Source organism: Heteronotia binoei, chromosome 9 (assembly GCF_032191835.1).
Source record: "Heteronotia binoei isolate CCM8104 ecotype False Entrance Well chromosome 9, APGP_CSIRO_Hbin_v1, whole genome shotgun sequence".
NCBI lineage: Eukaryota > Metazoa > Chordata > Lepidosauria > Squamata > Gekkonidae > Heteronotia > Heteronotia binoei.
The window spans coordinates 7,935,453-7,957,985 of record NC_083231.1 but is presented as its reverse complement, the minus strand read 5'-3'; the positions used below and the strand labels follow the sequence as shown (position 1 = coordinate 7,957,985).

The window sequence follows — 22,533 nt, the reverse complement described above, 5'->3', positions numbered from 1 at the left end:
GTGAGTCAATGCTCACAGATACAAGTAAAAATGAAGTGTTATCAAGAAATCCAGACTCCACTTGCAGTCCGGATATGGAGATACAATGCAAAACATCATTAGAGCAAGGAGATAAGCATAAAGGGAGGAAAGGCAGAATGAGATAAAAATCTGTAGAGAGATAAGAATCCAGCTTCCCTATTCAGTCTCAATGAGGGAGGGTTGTCCTGAACCTGTTAATGAATTCTGATTCTGCAATCTCATGTTGTAATATCCCTTTGAAGCTTGTCTGTAGGTAAATTGCCACTCTTTAGTCAGCAATAGAAGATCCTGGAAGATTAGAATGTTCTCCCATTGGTTTCTGAGTATTGTGATTTTTTAATGTCAGATTTATATATGTTATTCTTTTGTGTAGGAACTGGTCTCTTTTTGTGATGTAGTGAGTACAAGGGAATTGTGGACATGATGGCATATGTGACACTGGAAAATGAGCAAGTAAATGAACCTGAAATGGTATCAGCTGGTGTTGTTAGGTCCAGTGATTGTTGGAATGTATGTGAGGACAAAGTTGGCATATTGGGTTACTAAAGACTCTGGTTCCAGAGTCCATATCCATGTGCAGTAGTGCATTATTGTAAGTGAAAAGTTGTTTAAAGTTAGGTGTATGGACAAGAAAATGTCTCCTTCCCAGTTCAGCCAGGTCCCACCAGTCAGTAAGAATTAAAGAGATGTTTAATTTTTTTATTGTTCAGTGGAACATAGAATGTATTTAAATTAAAGGTTTTAGAAATAGAGAAGTAAGTAGGGGCTAGGTCAGGGGTCCACAAGCATGATGTCAGTGGGTGCCATGGTACCTGTCGACACTTTTGCGATTCCCACCAAGTGTTTTTAGAGAGTGGGCGGGGCCAAGTGTGGCCTCTACCAAGCAAGGCTTATAATTGAACATTGGAGATGTGATAGGCTGAGAAGATTTTTACGAATGTTGGTGTCGCAGCAGCTGCCAGGACAGCACAGTAATCTTCAGTATGTGACTGAAGGTAAGCTGCAGCAACCATTTTTCATAGCTGACTCCATCTCCTGTGGCAGCCATTTTGCAGCTATGCCCACTACACTTGTCAGAATTCCAAATGTGCTCACAGAATCTAGACCCTGTTATGCCAAACTTGTAATGAAACTGTAGTTAAAGTATCACTGAGGATTAAAACTAGTTTCAGATCCTATAAGCACCATTTACAGCAAAAAATAAAATAAAAATAAAATCATTTGTGTTTACAAGGATTTAATCCCGTTGATTTCAAGGTGCAGTAATTCCTTGACAACTCATCTAACATTGGGGCAACCATGTTGCAGTTTAAGCCTCTTCCCCGCTCCTAAGCTCCATAGTATTAATCCTATGCATTAATGCAAAGGTTTGTCAGGTGTTTGCCTGCCTGTTGATAATTTCTCATCTTCTCTTCTGTTTTCCTCTCCAGAGAAGCATCAGTCAGGGAAAATCTATCGTGAGATCTTTTAAAGGGGGATATGAGGAATTTAATTTGGGACCTTCTCCATGCAAAACTTAATGTCCTTTCACTGGGCCATTGCTTATCCAAGATCTCAAATGACCTTGGCAGTTGTGCTTCAATAGTCCAGAAGTTTTGTGGCATGAGATTAGGGGATTTCCCAGGCAATGCTTGCTCTTGCATGGTGTTTTTAGATCAGATTCCACTGAAAATTGGTGGGTCCCTAGTATGCTCCATAGATCGGTTTGCTCTGCCAAAACCTGGAAACAGGCCCATAGCCAGAAAATTTGGATGGAGGGGCCCAGGGGCTAAAAAATTTGGTGGTGGTGGTGGCCTATGGGGCTAGACGTCTTCTTCCCTGCCCGGTCCCAGGTCTCTCTGTCCCCCTCTCTCATGCTGCAGTTCTCTCGCGCGCGCTACCACTCTTTCACTGTCCCCCTATCTCTTGCACTGCCCCCCTCTCTCTGTCCGCTGCTCTTTCACTGCTCCCCTCTCTCTCACTCTCTCTGCTGTTCTTGCTCTTGCTGCTGCTCTTTTCAATGTCCCCCTCTTTCTCACGTTGCCGCTGTCTCTCTTGCTACCCCCCCCCCACCCCCGCTGCTCTCCCGCTTTCTCTCTCTGGTTCTGGAGGCCCCAGGACCCCCTGTAGCTATGAGCCTACCTGGGAATCTGATCCAAAATATATTTGGTAACTGTCCCTAAAGCTCTTCTTCTGACTCTAGGCAACATGCCTACAAGTGGCTATCACTCCAGCTCTGTTGCTCTGGGAAGGCAGTTCCATGAAGGACTAGTACGGATGTGATACCCAGGATCTCTTTAACTGGAGCAAAGGGATTATTACTGGGGTATCAGCTTACTCACTCCATCCTCTTCTTTCCTTCCCTTTCGGGAATAAATTTCCCTTTATTTTCCCTTCTTAATTACATGTGAGTTACATTAATTGTAGTAACTGGTTGTCAGTATTGATTCTAAAATAATTCTTCTGAGCAACAAGAGAAGGAAAAGCAGTTGGAGGAGGGATGGAGTGATTCTGTGGCTCAATTCTGGTAATTTAATGGCAGTTAAGAGAATATTACTTTTGCATCATATTGCAGAATATATTTTCAGCCTTCAGTCCATAAGGTTACAAAGGTTACAAATACATGATGGCTTAAGTCCCTGCTTACCAGGAAATGTTTTTGCCAGTTTATATAGTATAACCCAGGAAAATAAGCAGTGTAAGTGACACATTTCAACAGGAACAGCTGCTGCCTGGGAACATAGTAGTTACATCAGCTTCAGGTGTGTACTGAGTCCCTGCGTATGACCCCAAAAATACAGGTACCCTCTAACTCCTGTAATTTGCAGGATCCACCAGACATCATCTCTTGTAAAACTTCAATTTTTCATGTATTTAGCTGTGTTATCACCACTTTCTCACAATACAAGAACTCTTGAGCACTCAATGAAATTAATGAGCAGTAGGCTTAGAACAGATAAAGGAAGTACCGTACTTCTTCACCCAAAGAGTAATTAACACATGTAATTCAGTACTGTAAGAAGTGGTGGCACATACAAGCATAGACAGCTTCAAGAGGGGATTAAATAAACATACATAGCAGAAGTCCCTCAGTGGCTATTAGCCACAAGATATTGATGGAGCACTCTGTCTGGGGCAGCGGTTCTCTGTATTCTTGGTGTTTGGGGGGTAGCAGTGGGCGTTTTGGCCCCACTGGTGCACCTCCTGTTGTCACCTGGGTTTTGGCCACTGTGTGACATAGAGTGTTGAAGTGAATGGGCGTTTGGCCTGATTCAGCATGGCTTCTCTTATGTTCTTGTGCACTGTTGTTTTTTTGCAAAGCACTGGCTGCAGAGAATATTCCTTTCTTTTATATTAGAATCATAGAGTTGGAAGGGGTCTCTAGGCAAGAAATTCACAAATACCTTCCCCTGAGCTCACAGCATTGCTGTCAGATGGCCATCTAGCCTCTGTTTAAAAACCTCCAAAGAAGGAGAGCCCACCACCTCCCAAGAAAGCCTGTTCCACTGAGGAACCACACTGTCAGGAAATTCTTCCTAATGTTTAGTCCAAAACTCTTTTTATTTAATTTCAACCTGTTGATTCTGGTCCGCCCTTCTGGGGCAACAAAAAACAACTCCACACTATTCTCTATATGACTGCCCTTCAAGTACTTGAAGATGGTGCTCATATCATCTCTCAGTTGTCTCCTTTCCAGGCTAAACATACCCAGCTGTTTCAGGCTTTCCTCCTAGGATTTGGTCTCCAGACCCCTCACTATCTTTGTTGCCCTCCTCTGGACACATTCCAGCCTGTTTATATCCTCCTTAAACTGTGGTGCCCAAAACTGAACACAATGCTCTAGATGAGGTCTAATCAGAGCAGAGTAAAGCGATCTGGACACTGTGCTTCTGTTGAACCTACTTTTGGGAAATAATATTTTGATCAACTCTTGATACATCAGCAATGCATCTTGGAGGATAAGAAACAGAATTACAATCAGTTATGCTTTTGTAACTTCTACAAGTTGACCACTACAATGCTCTGTGTGGAGTTGCTCTTGAAGATCTTTTGAAAACTTTAGCGTTCTTCTCCTCTAGAATGGGAAAATGGTATTATGTACAACCAATGCTGCATTACTGCAAGTCCTCCCTAGTTTGTTTGTTTATTTATTTATAACTTTTTATTTTGCTTGAGGTGGTTTACAAGTAAAATATGATAAAACATCAACAATTAAACAATTTTATGTTATTAAAAGATCATTAAAATATATCAGGGAAGATACTATTCCAGTATTACCTTTTAGAGGTTTCAAAGCTCTGATTGTAAGTAGTTGTCTATTCAGTTGCAGCCTCAAGGTTTTGGAACGTCTTTCTGAAAATCTGTTACTTCTCCTCCCTATTGAACTTCCCATTTGGCATTCAGAAGGAGAAGAACAAACTTGTTTGCTGTTTAATAGTTGCTGAATTTTTAATGGTGAGATATAAATTGCCTCAATCTGGCAGACCTGCTCAGATACAGTATGTCACAGAAGTGAGTACACCCCCTCACATTTTGTAAATATTTAAGTATATCTTTTCATGTGACAACACTGAAGAAATGACTCTTGGCTACAATGTAAAGTAGTGAGTCTACAGTTTGTACAACAGTGTAAATGTGCTGTCCCCTCAGAATTACGCAACACACAGCCATTAATGTCTAAACTGCTGGCAACAAAAGTGAGTACACTCCTAAGTGATAATGTCCAAATGGGGCCCAAAGTGTCAATATTTTGTGTGGCCACCATTATTTTCCAGCAGTGCCTTAACCCTCTTGAGCAAAGAGTTCACCAGAGTTTCACAAGTTGCCACTGGAGTCCTCTTCCACTCCTCCATGACGACGTCACATAGTTGGTGGATGTTAGAGACCTTGCGCACCTCCACCTTCAGTTTCAGGATGCCCCTCAGATGCTCAATAGGGTTTAGGTCTGGAGACATGCTTGGCCAGTCCATCACCTTTACCCTCAACTTCTTTAGCAAGGCAGTGGTCGTTTTGGAGGTGTGTTTGGGGTCGTCATCATGTTGGAATGCTGTCCTGCAGCCCAGTCACCGAAGGGAGGGGATCATGCTCTGCTTCAGTATGTCACAGTACATGTTGGCATTCATGGTTCCCTCAATGAACTGTAGCTCCCCAGTGCTGGCAGCACTCATGTAGCCCCAGACCATGACATTCCCACCACCATGCTTGACTGTAGGCCAGACGCCACATGTCTTTGTACTCCTCATCTGGTTGCCGCCACACACGCTTGACACCATCTGAACTAAATAAGTTTATCTTGAGTTAAGTTCCAGAAATCCATGTCCTTAGTCTGCTTGTCTGCAGCAAACCATTTGCGGGCTTTCTTGTGCATCATCTTTAGAAGAGGCTTCCTTCTGGGACGACAGCCCTGCAGACCAATTTGATGCGGCGTATGGTCTGGGGCTGCATGAGTGCTGCCGGCACTGGGGAGCTACAGTTCATTGAGGGAACCATGAATGCCAACATGTACTGTGACATACTGAAGCAGAGCATGATCCCCTCCCTTCGGTGACTGGGCCGCAGGACAGCATTCCAACATGATAACAACCCCAAACACACCTCCAAAACGACCACTGCCTTGCTAAAGAAACTGAGGGTAAAGGTGATGGACTGGCCAAGCATGTCTCTAGACCAAAATCCGATTGAGCATCTGTGGGGCATCCTGAAACAGAAGGTGGAGGTGTGCAAGGTCTCTAACATCCATTAGCTACGTGACATCGTCATGGAGGAGTGGAAGAGGACTCCAGTGGCAACCTGTGAAGCTCTGGTGAACTCTTTGCCCAAGAGGGTTAAGGCAGTGCTGGAAACTAATGATGGCCACACAAAATATTGACACTTTGGGCCCCATTTGGACATTATCACTTAGGGGTGTACTCACTTTTGTTGCCAGCTTTTTAGACATTAATGGCTGTGTGTTGCGTAATTCTGAGGGGATAGCACATTTACACTGTGGTACAAGCTGTAGACTCACTACTTTACATTGTAGCCAAGAGTCATTTCTTCAGTGTTGTCACATGAAAAGATATACTTAAATATTTACAAAATGTGAGGGGGTGTACTCACTTCTGTGACATACTGTAACTGTATCTGGCAGACCTGCTCAGATAATTGTATTGTAATTCTTGGTTGATGTCACACACATCCAGAGACTTGGGAAATTTCTTCCCAAATTATTATATCATTGAAGATTTTGTTGTGCATGTGCAGTCACCATGAGAAGTTACCCATGGCCTATCCCATAAACTTTCAGCATAGCTTAGGAGAAAGCAACACCTGAATGTGCGTGTGTGTGTTTGTGTTTCATCATGGTATTAGTAACCACTGAGGAAGGCCCTAGACTCTAGAGGCTGAAACTCATATTGTCCTTTTGATCATTTGATATAGTCATCAGCCTGTGTATGTGAAATCATCAACTATGTAAAATGTCTAAGGCTTATTTGAAGATCATGTTGATGTTCTTTGAAGTCTGATCTTCAGACCATTTGTTTTTAATCTTTTAATATTTGTTGCTGTGCATACTACAAATAAAAATATAATTTTGGGAATATTTATCTTTAAGTTAGCTTGACCCTTTGAACAGTACAGAAATTTCTTTGCCGTTGTGTACAGCCCAATTTGAATTTGAATGTTAGAGATGCAGATGTTGCCCAAGGCAATTAGCTGACATGGTTCACATAATTAGAAAATCATGGGGGGTTTTTGTTTTGTTTATATTACAGTGCTTTGTTTTAAATCTAGTGCAGCATTTTGAGTGGCTTGTTCCTGACTTTAATGGCTTCATCAGCTAGACCTTTGCTGATTTCCTCTTTCTTTTTTGCATCCTCTTGCAGTATATCTCACACCTTATGCAAAGGCACTCTGACCCTAGTAATTCTTCAGTTGACTTTAAGGGGCTACACTGGGGAAAGAGTTGGACAATAATTTGTTTTGCAAGCTCCACCTGCTGTTGTCTGTATTCAAGCAAATGGCATAGTTCATACATAAGACCAAACTCTAGTATGTCAATAATAGAATGAATTTAGGTGTGGATTTGCAGTCTCTCCACCTTCCTCTTCCCTTTGTCCGTAGTGCAGCAATTAATCATTTCATGTTAACAGCCAAGCATAATTTGTGGTTGCTCCCTAACCTCAGCTGTGGTTTGTTCTCTCTAACCAGGATTAAATTTTGGATTAGAAGCCTCATATGGAGGGAAGAAAACCTACATTTTGTGATTCATCTGTAACAATTAACATTAAAACAAAAGGGATTAATTTCAAAACCATGTACTACAAATGATTCCATCATTTTTGCATTCTTAACCCTGATTCTGTGAAAGAGGTAAACATATGAAATGGGCATCACTCAAACACTTTCCTATATGAAATATATAAATAGTAATAATTTCTACAGCTATTTCAAATCTTTATTAGATATCCAAGTAACTTATTTTATATTTGAGGTCCAGATGGACTGTATTATTCATCCTTTTTAATGTGCTGCAAAATACTTTGTAGGCCACTTTGACAGAACATCTCACACAAGCTTTGACACTAGGTTGGATCCCATCCTCCAGACAGCCTTCCTCCAACTTCAGTGGCTCAGTTAATTTGGAGGAAGCCTTTTTAGATTGGTGGAAGGCTTCAAAGTGGAACCAAAAGGGAAGCTTGTTAATCAATGAATAGACTTTGCTCAGTGAAATTGTAGGATAGGAGTGAGATCCACCCTGCTCTTAATAACTATCTGCTTCCCATATTAGCAAAATGTTGGCACTAAAAAGTTCATTTTTTATGTTTTCCAATTACATACAAGGGATGGAGCCCACAGATAATTCTATTCTCTTGCACATGGATCTATATGATATAGAGTACTATATATTGGAGTACTGTGTGCAGTTCTGGTCACCGCACCTAAAAAAGGATATTATAGCATTGGAGTAAAGTCCAGAAAAGGGCAACTAGAATGATTAAAGGGCTGGAACACTTACCCTATGAAGAAAGGTTGAAACGCTTGGGACTCTTTAGCATGGAGAAACGTTGACTGCGGGGTGACATGATAGAGCTTTACAAGATAATGCATGGGATGGAGAAAGTAGAGAAAGAAGTACTTTTCTCCCTTTCTCACAATATAAGAACTCGTGGGCATTCGATGAAATTGCTGAGCAGCCAGGTTAAAACGGATAAAAGGAAGTACTTCTTCACCCAAAGGGTGATTAACATGTGGAATTCACTGCCACAGGAGGTGGTGGCGGCCACAAGCATAGCCACCTTCAAGAGGGGTTTAGATAAAAATATGGAGCAGAGGTCCATCAGTGGCTGTTAGCTACAGTGTGTGTGTATGTATAAAATTTTTTGCCACTGTGTGACACAGAGTGTTGGACTGTATGGGCCATTGGCCTGATCCAACATGGCTTCTCTTATGTTCTTATATGCACCATGATGTGTGCACTTTCTGGGATATTTTATTTATTTGTTTATATCCTGCTGTCCCCACAAATGGGCTCAGAGTGGGTGACAAGGAGAGATTTTTCAGAATCATTAAAGCAAATTATCACAACAAATCGCTTAAAAGATGGCAAAATTATACATTAATTCTTACGGTTCCCAGCAGCGCTAATAGATGACAAAACAAAGAGTCCCAACAGAAGCAATAGTAGCATCTGTTTACATAGGCAGATGTAATAGGGCAGTTCTCAGCAAGGGAGGCCAGATGATTGTGGCCTGCCACCTCGACCAAAGGCCTGGCAGCTCCACTTTACAGGCCCTGAGGAACTGTCGTAAGTCTTGCAGGGCCCTGAGCTCAAGTGGAAGCATGTTCCACCAGGCGGGAGCCAGGGACAGCCAGCAGATGTTGGTCAGCAGAGGGCAAGGCTCCCTGAGGGACATAAGGGGAGAGGTTGGTCCCAGGCCGCAGAGGGCCTTAAAGGTTGACACAAGCACCTTGAAACGGATCCAATACGTGCATCACATTTTTGCATGGGTGGGTCTTAAGGAGCATTGAGCAATGTATGTATTACAATGAGCAATGTTTGTTTGTCACAGTCTTAATCAGCTTTGTACTAGCATAAAGATTTTGCTTAGACTTAATTTGCATTGTGCTTGATTAATAGAATGCTCTCAAAACTTCATATAGCTCATGTAAACTGAATCTCTGTTTTACATGTTTTTCTGATTCTTATCGTTAGGTGCCAATTAAGTGAGAGGCTGCAACGCAGTGAGCAGAGGGCTGTTTTTCATGTAGAAAGTGTTGATATTCTTGGATGATAGTGATAATGAACTAAACATATAGAAAGTTTTGGTTTCAGCATCTCAGTTTGAAGGATCTTTGTTGGGAATGTTGTTTCTCTGTAACAGTTTTTCTGCTGGATCCAGCCTCCTGTGTTAAGGAAGTAATTCCATTAGATGCTGTTGAAAGGAGCCATTGGGGTGTATACTTGGGAAACATGTACAGTTGAGGTCTTTCTTTTCTGTTTCTTCTGCCCAGGGTTTTTTTTTTTTAGCAGGAATGCCCAGGAATGCAGTTCCAGCTGGCTTGGTGTCAGGGGGTGTGGCCTAATATGCAAATGAGCTCCTGCTGGTGGTTTTCTACCCCCCCAAGAGCCCTGTGTGAAACAATGGTGATGTCAGGGGGCGCAGCCTAATATGCAAATATACAAAAAAAGCCCTGCTTCTGCCAGTATTTTTTATGTAGAAGAGCTGAATAATTTTCCATATAAACTCTGGTCTGAGTCTTCAGTTCTGGAGATGCTGTAGTGAAACTTGCGGAGAAATCTTTGACCAGGAATACATTTGTACTCAGCTTTTTGGGTTGTAACCCTTAACTTCGTAGAACCAACTGTACTTAAAAGAAATATTGAATTAGTAGTTATGTTTCAATAAGTGAGATTTATTGATCACACTGACAGATTCATAAATACTCCACAGGACCAGTGATTTCTTTTGCAGAAAGAAAAGTTAATGAAATATACTTGGCACCTTTTATTCTAATTCATATGCACGTTGTGCTGTTTTTTTCTCCCCCTTCTAGATCTTCCTCAGAACTGTGATCCTAACATTCCCCTAGTTGCTCAGGAACTAATGAAAAAGATGATCCGTCAATTTGCAATTGAATACATTTCAAAAAGTAGTAAGATGCAAGAAAACAGAAACGGTTCATCATATGAAACAAGTCTGATACGTAAAGGTATCCAAATGAACCAAACGGAAAATTCGCTTCAGGAAGAACAGGATAGCCCTCTAGACCTCACTGTGAATCGAACACAAGAGCAGAATACTCAGCCAGGTAACTCTTTTGTTGTTCTTCATTTGATGTGAAATGAGCTACGTAAGTTTCGTTATATATTTGAAAGGCATTTTAAATTACCTGTATCTATACAAAAATAGTAATATTTTTATAGAGCAGGGAGTAACCTTGGAAGCACCCTGCTGGATAAAACAAAATTTATTTCTAAGCACATCTGCTTCACATTGCTCCCTAAATTTGAAAGACAGATGTTTCATCCCAAAGATTACACAGGTCTTTTTATGCTTTCCTGACTCATTTTTGTTAAAGTACAGGAACTACATATGCGTTGCTTTGCTGGTACATATTGAAATGAATATTTGAAATGAATAATAAGTAATACTTTAGGACATAGTAGCTCAGTTGCGTACATCAAAGCTTCTGTATTTATAAGTAGTAAGTGGATCAGCGTAATTAACAGGAAAAGCAATTATTTATTTTATTTGTTTGTTTATTTAGAACATTTTTATTGCACCTTTCCACCCAGTCAGGGTCCTGAAGGTGATGAACATAAAAATATTTAAACAAGATACAGTTAAAAATATAAAATCCAATTAAAAATGCATAAACACACAACACTAGGAGGGGAGCCAGTAGCCATTATTTGGGGTACGTTGGATGAAACAAAAAAGTCCTCACCTACTAGCAAAAGACACTGAGAGAGAAACAGACAGACAGCGTAGGCAGGGATTTTGGTGTCATGATGGAAAAAGCCCTTTCATGGGTTGCTACTCATCTAACCTCAGATGATGGGGCCACTGAAACAGGGCATCCAAGGATGACCTGGGTGATAGGTTTGTGTGGGAGAAAACAGTCCTTAAGGTATGTTGGTTCCAGGCTATGCAGGGTTTTAAAGGTCAGTAACAGCACCTTGAATGGAGTTGAAATAAATTGGAAGCCCATGCAGGTGGAATAAAGCTGGAGTGATATGATCCCTATACTCCTTCAGTCAACACTTGGGTCATAACATTCTGTTCCAGCTGTCGCTCCCAGACAGTCTTCAAGGGAGCCCCATGTAAAGTGCACTGCAGTATTCTAATCTAGATGTCACTAGGGCATGCATCGCAGTGGCAAGATCTTTTCTGTCTAGGAAAGGCTACAACTGGGTTACCAGCTGAAGATGCCGAAACGTCCCCCTGGCCGACAGGAGACCTAAGTCCAGGAGCACCCCCAGGCTACAGACCTTCTTCTTTAAGGGGAGTGCAACCCCATTCAGAATAGGGGCAGTGGGGGGGGCGGGAAAGGAGCCTGCCTGGGAAGCCATGCACCCTAGAGCTGGCGCTGGCTGGTGCAGTTTGGAAAGGTTAACACCTTCCCCCTCCTTCAACAAAGTGTCAGTGATACGTGCCAGGTCAGCCCTCTCAACCAGAATTAAATCATGGATAAAGGTAAAGGTAGTCCCCTGTGCAAGCACCAGTCGTTTCCAACTCTAAGGTGACGTTTTCACAGCAGACTTTTTATGGAGTGGTTTGCCTTTGCCTTCCCCAGTCATCTACACTTTCCCCGGCAAGCTGAGTACTCGTTTTACTGACCTCAGAAGGATGGAAGACTGAGTCAACCTAAAGCCAGCTACCTGAACCCAGCTTTTGCTGGGATCGAACTCAGGTCATGGGGAGAGAAGCTCGTACTGCAGTTTTACCACTCTGCGCCATGGGGCTCTTAAATCATGTATAGCTGACACTTTATCAGTAACTGAGCTGGCACTTAAAAGCAAGCTATTAAAGCCCAGCAGGATGTTGATCAGCACCACCCTATCTGAACAGAAGAGGGAACAGCATGCAGACATCTGTTGTCCTTTCCCCTTGCCTGGTCTGTTACTCCCCCACCACAATATCTCCCCCTGTCCCACACCCTATTGATCATGGCACCATCCCCATTCCACCAGCCAACAGGTGAAACAAGATAGATGACCAACTTACAGAGAATAGTCCAGATACCACTTCTCACCTGGTTGTGGACAGGACATAAACTCAGACAATGACACCTCTCACCTGAGAACCATTTTGGTGTAGTGGTTAAGTACACAGACTCTTATCTTGGAGAACCGGGTTTGATTCCCCACTCCTCCACTTGCAGCTATCCCAGAGCTATCCTTGAAAGGGCAGTTTCTGTGAGAGCTCTCTCAGCCCCACTCACCTCACAGAGTGTCTGTCGTGGGGTGGGGGAAGGTAAAGGAGATTGTAAGCTGCTCTGAGACTGAGGTTCATAGTATAGGGCAGACTGTGAATCCAATATCATCTTCTGTATAAAATTAAAAAAAAAAATCTCTTGGACCCTAGAGGAAGGAAGCAACGGAAGAGCCATGGTTGTGCATATCATCCCCGACCAGTTCCTTTCTTCTACTGGTCTTAGGAACTCAAGAAACTGTTGCAGTGTTAGTGTTGCAGTGTTAGTGTTGAAACAACAGTTTAATGTAGCCCTGATCTATGCAGCAGGCTGTCTACATGTGTATTTCCACTCCTTCTGTGTTACAGTGCACTCCACTAGGGTGCTTGCTGATAGGTATTTGGAAAGTACTGCTTGGTAGACACAACTGAACAGTAGCCTCTCAAAACTCTGTTATCATTTTTTGTGAACTCCAGCCAAGGCAAATTCATTTGGCCATCAAAATACGAATTGTACTTGAAATTCAGTTTTAAGGAACCTTTTGTAAAATAAGGAAGTGTAAAATAAGTAAGCTAAAGATAAGCAGTTAACGTACCACTGAATTCAGTAAGAGAATTTACTTATTGGTCCTGTGGAAGTCACTGGATTTTAATATGCTGGATCATGCCCTAAATGAGTGCCGGAAAGTAACAAATAGAATTGTTACTTTTGAAAAATGCTATTAAAGAGAAATTGGACTCCAAATAATTTCATCATTAGGTCTTAACTGCCCTTTGGATTGAGTTTTGATGGATGAATTACAGGCCCAAAATAAACGTGTTTAGTAGTAAAGAAATATACCTTCTGTTTCATTTTTTTAATGGGATCTCTATAGAGAACTCTGTATAATTCATGGACAAGTAAATTGCTGCTTAACTTAGTATAAAATTGCAATATTTGCATGCTTTATTTTAAATCTAGCTTTGACTCTGTGTAAGAACTTTTGGGGAAACAGCAGTGTGGGGTCAGGAAGAAAATACAGAAAGTGAACTGCAATATGCATACAGTTTAAGATTCTAAACTTGTAGTGTTTCAGGACATAAAAGGTCTTCCCGTGTAACACTGGAGACTTTTGTAGATGTTGACTATGCCTATTTCACTATCTCACAATCGCTTAGGATTGATATTTTTAAAAATAAAATAAATGCTGAAACTCACAATTCAGATTTTGTTTTTCGAATACACGGGTTGTTGGGGGTTTTTTTAATGTAAGAGGTCACAGTGGCATCCAGGGTTATGGATCTATGTAGCTAATTATAAGATTAGATTAGGTAATGTTAAGTTATCGATACCTGTAATGCAGAATAACTAATAGACAACTATAAGCATAATGAGTTTTTCATGTATATATATCAGACTTAAATGAATCTCTACACCATATTTTTTTAAAGGGAATCTGACATTTCAGGCCATCTACAAACCATTTGCTGAGATACACCAACTGAAGCTAGAACAAGTGCATTTTTTCGCATATTTATCACAATAGTTCTTCCTGGCACAATTTTATAAAAAGATCTTCTGTGACAATTGGGAGGCGGCAGTCTTCCACTTAACTGGGATCGGTTTTGTGCTGTGTATTCTGTACTCAGCGTCTGAGTTGGCTTACTATGACAGTATGCAATATATGCCGGCTATTTACCAAGAATGTACCACTCAGTAATTCTGTACTGTAGTTTTTTTTCTCGCTGTAGCATGGATATTTTAGATGCTAAGAGTTAGCGATTTGTGCACAAATAAATTTCTAGAGACGTTTTTTAATAATATCGAACAGATCTGCTTTTGGTGGAAAGGATTGCACTGGGACTGCGTCTGCAGTGTTTGCTCCTCCATTTCTGCTTTTTCCCATTTTTATTGCATTCCTGAGTTCAGGCACTTAGGCTTTGTGGGTTCAAGAAAATGAATTATTGTGAGCACTCAAGATGGTTTTAACTTATGATAACTTCATTCATATCTAATTCTGATCCAGGCCTTATAACATGGGTCAAAATGTACACACAATGGGCAGATGTCAGCATGTTTCCAGAAAACCCTGAGAATTCCAAAGTCTGCAGAAAAATCTAAAAATAAAAAAATTACAGTGGTGGATAAAAATATATAAAAATAGTAGAAGCAGTTTCTGTAGTTTTAAGGAATGAGTGCCCATTGTCATCTCATGAGACTACAGAACTTGCTATCATGGGCCTTGTGTGACTCACCTGGTGTCAGCAGTGGCCACTGCACAACTCACCTGAGTGAGTCGCTACTACTTGACATACATGACTTTCCCAGGCTTGATGGTGGCCCATACTTCTCACCTTGGTGACTCACCAACATGAGACGCACCTCTGTGCAAGTTGCCTGAGTGACTCATGACCCTAGGTGAGACCTGATGGTGGCCACCTCACAGCTTACCCGAGCAATTCTCTACCTTGTCACTTGTGTAAGTTTCACAACTTGCCTGGACTTTACAACTTGCCTGGACTTTACCTAGGGAGAGAGAGACTGAAAAAGATTAACACTAGAAGACCTCAAAAGTCCCACTTCTTCTCCAGGACTCTGAACCAATCTCTGTGATGGTGTGTATAAAACATCAAGTTGCAATTGATTTATCGTGACTCCAGCTAGGGGCTTTCAAAGCACATGAGAAGCAGAGGTGCTTTGCCATTGCCTTCCTCTGCAGAGTCTTCCTTGGTGGTCTCCCATGCAAGTCAAACCCTGCTTAGCTTCTGAGATCTCATGAAATTCCTTTTCCTTAACCCACAAATTAATTACCAATCCCCGAAATTAGGAACGTGAGTAAGCATCCAAGCAGCTATATAGCAGTGTGGTATTCCTAGCCATGACAGATGAAGTGGGATGAATTAAAAGTTTCTAGCATCAAATTCTTTGTAGTCTGCTTTTAATCTTTCATTCTCACAGAAAATACTGCACAACAGTCCTGCATTTATCGCAGGAGAATGCCCTTTGTTGATTCTCCTGGACCTCATTCAGTATAATTGTTCGTCTGGATTAGGCCTAGGAGGTACTGGTTCTTCATTGATTTCAGTTTTTCTAGGATAGTAGGCGCTAGAAGGTATCAGTGGTTGTGATCCTGTGCTGTTTGACCCTTTGGCCTATGGGTCCCTTGGGTTTCTGTTTTACATTCACATGAAGCCACTGGGAAAGAGCATCCAAGGACTTCAAGCTAAGGAGTCACTAGCGTGCGGATGAGATACTGCTAGCTGGTGCTCACACTGTCTTTCCTTCCCATCTAAATCCAGGGAAGCTGTGGAAATACGGAATGTTTGGGGGCATTGAAGGACTGGATAAGGATGAATAAATTAAAACTTGATCCATATAAGGCAAAAAATATTATGGTTTGAAAATAAAACACGTGTGTACAACTTATTTTGGATGGGTTTATACTGCTGCTATACTGTGCACAGTTTAGAGGTACTCCTGGATATGTTGTTGTTCTTGGAAAGGAAGGTGGCTGAAGTTGCCAGGGTGCCTGTTGCTTCCCTAGGCTGGTGCACCAGCTGTTCTGGACCCTGCTACCATCACCCATGTGAGTGATGATAACGTCCAGAAAGTCTAGACTGAGCTACTCCGAAATGCTTCTTATGCATTTGTCCCTGAAGATGGTTTGGAAGCTTGGTGATTATTTGGAAGCTAGGGTTCTGATAGGAAGCCTGGGCTTGGGTTCAGAATACCTCAATGGATCGCCTTCTGCTATATCAGCCTGGCTGGATTTTGAGATGTTGAGGGTGAGGCCTTCCAGCGGAAGGAGCCAGCCTTTACTGGTAGGGCTCATGGGATCACTCAGGCTATACAGTTTATTCCCCTGGTAGGAGAAGTCTGAGCCATCTCTGCAGGTCTTCCAGGGGTGCTGGAACCTTCCCCTCCCCCCCCCATACCTTTGAAGGATTAATTGGCTGATTGATGAGCTGGTGTTGCTTTTATCATATGCAATACATTCTAATTTTAAGGTAATTATACAATTTTGTGTTTTATAAGAACTTTAACTTTGTGATCTGCCTTGATAACTTTGTGCTATAGACGAGAGGGCACAGAAATTGGCTAGAGCGATGTCTACTGCATTGTGATCTGGAGATCATGAGATCTACAAATTGTATCTCTTGCACAGTGGCCGAGTAGCCTGGTAATTGCACTTTGGCATTTGTAAGATTCAGAAGAATATTTCTGAAATCCTGCATTATAATTATTTTGCTGTTGCAAATGATAGTCATTTCCAAAGTAATACTTAAATATTTTTATCATTATTATAGGGGATGGAGTGCTAGATCTCTCTACGAAGAAAATAAGTTTGGAACAGTCAGCAGTTGATGGATCATGTTCTGAAAATTCGGTGTCTGGGTAAGGACTATGTAGTAACATTATTTTGGTTATTTTAAAGATAATTTAAGATTTAAACCTGAAGACAGACTTGTTATCTGAAAAAAATTTATACTGGCACACACAGTTATATTTTGCTTTTACCAAAGAATTTTCCACTCATAGTTGTGTGTTTGTGTATAATTCATATGTTTCATTTTGTGTTTTTCACTTTTTTCTGTTAAAGAAAAGTTATCAGAACAATCACCAAACTTTAGTTCATGTTATTGAAAGTGAACTGAAAGCATAATTGCATTAGTGCAAAGGGAAGAAGATAGTAGGAAAAAAATATTTTCTGTGCTGTTGAAGCTTTCAAATTGGGGTCAAGGAAAATATATATATTTTTATAGAATCTTTCATCTAGGAATAAGTTTAAAGTAGCTATTAGCATCCTTGCTGTTTCCCCATGTGAAAGAGAGAGAGAGAGAGAGCTCTTGATGGCCATTCTTGCATTATGATTCTACCTCTGGTGTGTGGTGGCATGCTGCTAAGATACCATTTATTAATGTGATGTTTAATGTGCTGAAATCTCATGTTTAACTGAAGCAATACAGAAATAACCAATGATAATTTTGGCATCCTTTCATCCACGAACCATAGCAGTCCCTTTTATGTTACATGTGCATCTTGTAAACTTATTTAAAAAACAAACAAAAACCCCTTAATGATCTAGTAGAATTATTCCTTGCTGTGTTTTTAAAATCTGCTTTTAAAAATTATATATACACATTTGAACAAATATAATTTTGCTCAGGTTTAGAGTATACCTAGGACTTTAGGACTTAATTGCATCTCATGGCTGTTGAAAAATTATTTGGATGTTTAGGATATTTCCAGTTAGTAGTAGCAAGAAAGTGTCTATGAGGGGGTTGACTCTTTTATTACTTGTTTAGCGGTAACGTCACGTTTCTACTAACAAAACTCCTTTAGGAAAGGGGCATTCAGTGGATGTTAATTGTGGAAAGAAAAGTTCTAAGTGTTGCTCTGCAAGCATGTGTCAAAAGGGAGTTGTAAGCAGATGAGAATGGTACCAAATGCTGAGCTATGATTTTAAAGTTCTTGGAAGGGCTGCTGTAGAAGTTGGGGTATCATTTTTGACACAAGGTCCCTACCAGAACTGTAGCATTTGCTATGGTAATCAGTAGCTACCACATCTCAAAGACTTAAAAGTAACAGAAGCAGTGATGTTACCTAAGCAAGGAGTATAATAAAGGAGTGGACCCTTCCCTTCCATAGCTGTGTGAGAGTCTCTCATGCATCAGTTCACCATCGTTTCATTCCATCCATCCAGGAGACTCCACAGACACAGAGAGGACTATGTGGAAAGAAGTGCTGAGTTTGCAGATGGTTTGCTCTCAAAAGCATTGAAAGACATTCAGTCTGGAGCACTGGACATAAATAAAGCAGGCATACTTTATGGCATACCTCAAAAAACTTTACTTCTCCACTTAGAAGCCTTACCAGCAGGAAAGCCTGCACCCTTTAAAAACAAAACTCGAGATTTCAGTGACAGTTATTCTTACAAAGACAGTAAAGAAACTTGTGCAGTGCTGCAAAAAGTAGCCTTGTGGGCAAAAGCTCAAGCAGAACGCACAGAAAAAAATAAACTCAGTCTACTTGAAACCTCAGAATTAAGATTCCCAACAGCTTCCAGTTACCTCCACCAGTTAACTCTACAAAGAATGGTTACTCAGTTTAAAGAAAAAAATGAAAATATACAATATGAAGCATCGACTCCAACAGTACAATTAAAAATTCCTCAACTAAGAATCAATGCTGTGCCCAAACAGCAGCCTGATAGCGGTGGACTTCTCGATGTTATGTACCACGTTTCCAAAACCTCAACAGTCTTGGAAGGATCGGCTCTTCAAAAACTGAAAAACATACTCCCTAAACAGAACAAAATTGAATGTTCTGCATCTGTAACTCAGTCAAGCGTGGACTCCTACTTTCTGCATGGGGACCTCTCTCCTTTGTGTCTTAATACCAAGAATGGAATTGTTGATGGAACCTCCGAATCTACAGAAGATGGCTTCGATCGCAAGGATAATAAACAACCTAGGAAAAAACGTGGTCGCTACCGGCAGTATGATCATGAAATAATGGAGGAAGCGATTGCCATGGTAATGAGTGGGAAAATGAGTGTTTCCAAAGCACAAGGAATCTATGGGGTACCTCACAGCACTTTAGAATACAAAGTTAAAGAAAGATCTGGAACACTGAAGACGCCTCCGAAGAAGAAGCTCCGATTACCAGACACTGGGTTGCTTAACGTGACAGATTCAGGGACTGGCACCTGCAAAAATAGCAGCAAGCCTATGTAGTTTAAGTTGTTAGAAACTTTTGTGCGCCTGTGTGTGTGTGTTTGTGCGTGTGTGCGTGCGTGTGCTTGTGTGTAAGACTACACACGTGAGAAACACAAATGTTCACTCAGACAGAAGACAAAATTTTACAGTTCAGAAACCACATACATGCCTTTTTGAAGAATAATTTATTCAGGGTTTTCACTGTGGAAAAATGATAGAATTGATCACTTAATTGTGATAGTTTGTATTTAATATAATCCTTGTATAAATAAGTGAAAAAGATTCAGGTTTTATTTAGTAGTCAATAGCATAAAATGTTTGGAATAACATGTATTTGTCATGTGAAACATTATTTTTACTGATGAAGAAGTGACCCTAGCCATTCATTAATCCATCTTAAAAAGGAAATATCCAATTAATGCTTTGAAGACGTTTATGCCTCTCAGAATGTTTTCAGGAGTTGCAAGAAACTGAAAAGATACAAATTAAGAGATATTGAGAGCAGTGTTAGTTTCTTAATGTGGAGATTAACTTGCAAAGTATTAGTTTAACACAGATAATTTTGTGAAAGAGAAAGTCCATCAATGCTAAACATCTGATATAGGTAAAATTTTCAGTTTTAAAAGCGTATGTTAGGTATATAACTGGGCTCTTACAATTTTTGTTGGTTTAGCAAGAAATTGGTGTTTACAAAATATACACTTGTGAAAACTGACACATATAGTGTAGCTATAGAATGATTATAAGATGGAATACTAAAGGCATAAAATTATTAACTGTTTTCCTTTAGTGTGGAAAATAAGCTAACTTGTAAGGGTTAAAGACGAGTTGGAATGCAGATTAGAGCATGTTCATAATGTGCACAGAATGAGCTTGAGAATGGTTATCTTGGTTTAAATGTGCTGGTTAGTTAGTGTTATGACTACTTACATTTATTTAAGGATTGTGTAACACTCCTACTGAAAAACCTCACTGTAACAGTAATGTACTTGCTGCTGTGACACTTCAAAACCTTTTCAGTTTATCAAAATGAACATCAGGTTTTCATTTTGGTGGGCCGATATATCATCACTTTGCTAATAACCAAATTTGCAGTTCAGGGTCTTGATATAATTACAGATAGAAAACAGTGAAGCTGTTTTGAACTTTCAGTACTAGAAATCCTTTATATATTTACTATTTGAAAGCTGGGCAGTTCATTTTAAATAAATAACTTTTCATGGAACCTCAGAGGACCAGTTACTTTTAGATTACAAATGAATTTTGAAGTATTCACATTGGGTCTGATCCTTCCCTATAGGCCTTTCTTCCCCACTGTGCATGTAGGCAGGGAGGGGTATACTGAAGATCATGGTGTGTGGGCATTCCTCCCTTCTCTGGAGCCCACATCACTTGAGCAAGCGGCAAGAGAGAGGTGGCCCATAGGGATCTGGGTGCTTCACACCTTCTGATAATGCTAATAGCCCTCTGTGCTGGAGGCGCAAGAAGCAGAGGGAGCAGATGTCTATGGGGACCCTGCTGCATGCAGGCACTGTGCACTCAGTCGGAGAAGGATCATCTTTGATGTATTTTGTATAACTACGCAACTTGAGTGTGCTATCAAAACATATCTGTATAACTAAGGACATCCATGCCTTTTTAATTGACTATTAGGAAAGCTGAGAACTTCCAGAAGCTTTACCTCTCTTGCCTATACCTGTTAATGAAAACATTGCAAACTGCATTTTGTGTATGAACATCTAAATTCACACGTAATCGTATTTTTAGAGTTTGCCGTTCAACTCAACTGGTAGCATTTCATAATCAACTGGGAAGGGAAATCCACACTTTCTTACTGACTTTTTTAAACTTGGAGGATCAAATTATAAAATAGAAGTAACAAAATCATCCTAGCAGTTATTTGGGGCCATACTACATAGTACTTTGTAAAATCATACTTGGATCTTTCCATGATCCTTTTCTAACAGTTATGAAAGCATATGTGGGGAGTGCCTGAACTGAATCAGGAGCCCGGCGCTGCTTTCCCCTACTCTGCCCTCAGTCAGATCTCCACTACCAGCTGCAGTGGGGCGGGGGGGAGTTGTAGGTATCCATATCGTGCCTGTCTCTTCCACACAGTGACACATACGCCAAACCCCAAGCTCTGTGGCCCAACAGAATTTGGCCACACCCGAAAGCTGCTTTGAACCCTTTTATGAACACGGGATATCTGTTCATGCCTCTCCTGCGTGGAGTGTAGTTTGGTCCTTCAATCTGAAACGAATCTTCTTCAGTCCCATTACATATTAGTAAACCAGTCCATTGTAAACAACATATTCATTATAAAGAGAACATGAAACATCAGGGCAAGGTCATCATTAATTTTAAAGAATTAAGCCATATTTTGCCAGGTTTAGAATTTTGTTGGATCTTTCCCGAGTAGACGAAACCATTCTGCTTGGAGAATGATTGAGACTTACTTAATACATGGGCCAGGATCCAAACAGTGGGGTGGGGGTTCTGCCCCACTTCCTTACAGATCCTTGTGCCCCCAAAAGCTGCTTGTAAAAGTAGAGGAAACCCCAGATCAAGGTGTGATAATACACAGGGACATGTTGTTCAGGGTTGGGGGAGCAATGCCCTGTACTTTCCTTCTCATACACAGGGTTCTTGGGATACTGGCCTCTTTTTTAATTCCACAAACAATAGTTAGATTTTAGTCAAGAGGTTTCTATCAAAGACAAGTTACAGTACACTTTTAATATCATTTAAAAGGTGGCCTGACCAAAAAGTGACAGGATTCATAAAATCAGGGATCATTTTGCTATTGACTTTAGCAGTGATTGGTAGTTTTGTATGTAATATTATAATTTTCAGCATTTTAGTACTTGTATTTATTTTTTGGTCAGAAATAGTATATTAAAATATTTTTTGATAGTTGTAGATAATGCTCAGCCTGTAAGTTTAAAAAAAGAAACGTAATTATTTCTAATGAACACGCTGAACCTTTGATTATACAACTGAGGAAAGGCAGGGAAATATGTAGACTCCCCTCATCCATCCCTAATGTCTTCTTTTAAAGAGCTGTTTAAATTATAATTTTGAAGTACTTTTTAAATTCAGTTACCAGTCGCTACTTAGAAATTGACAAGTTTCTGAAAATTCCTATTTCAACAGACTTTTAAATGAAGGTGAAAGAAAGCCCTACATGCTTTCTACTTATTTGAATGTTTCTCAAGTATTTTATATTAAAAAACAGTGCCTCTGTTTTTAGAACTACTGCTCAGTAAAGTTGTTTAAACCATTTCTGGTAGCTAATGACTATTTTATATTAAATTAAATTGTATATTAACTTTAGTGAGACTGATTTTTTAGTTGTTTACAGTACAAAATACCTGTATTCTTTTTTTTAAAATTGCAGTATTTCCATTGTTGCAGTAATTTAGTAAAACTCTGT

The 22,533-nt window shown here is 40.4% G+C and overlaps 1 protein-coding gene across 4 annotated transcripts in view; it reads left to right on the top strand.

Moving 5' to 3' along the window:
• The window catches only part of LCORL (ligand dependent nuclear receptor corepressor like), a 104,132-nt gene that overhangs the window by 41,919 nt on the left and 39,680 nt on the right, over positions 1–22,533 (top strand). For 3 of the 4 annotated variants that reach the window (XM_060246205.1, XM_060246206.1, XM_060246209.1), the window contains exons 5-6: positions 10,039–10,293; positions 16,686–16,773. In XM_060246205.1, coding sequence (XP_060102188.1) covers positions 10,039–10,293; positions 16,686–16,773 — 343 coding nt within the window. Of the gene's footprint in view, positions 1–10,038; positions 10,294–16,685; positions 16,774–18,082; positions 20,385–22,533 lie in introns of those variants that run through there. The other variant, XM_060246208.1, reaches the window with a different exon arrangement.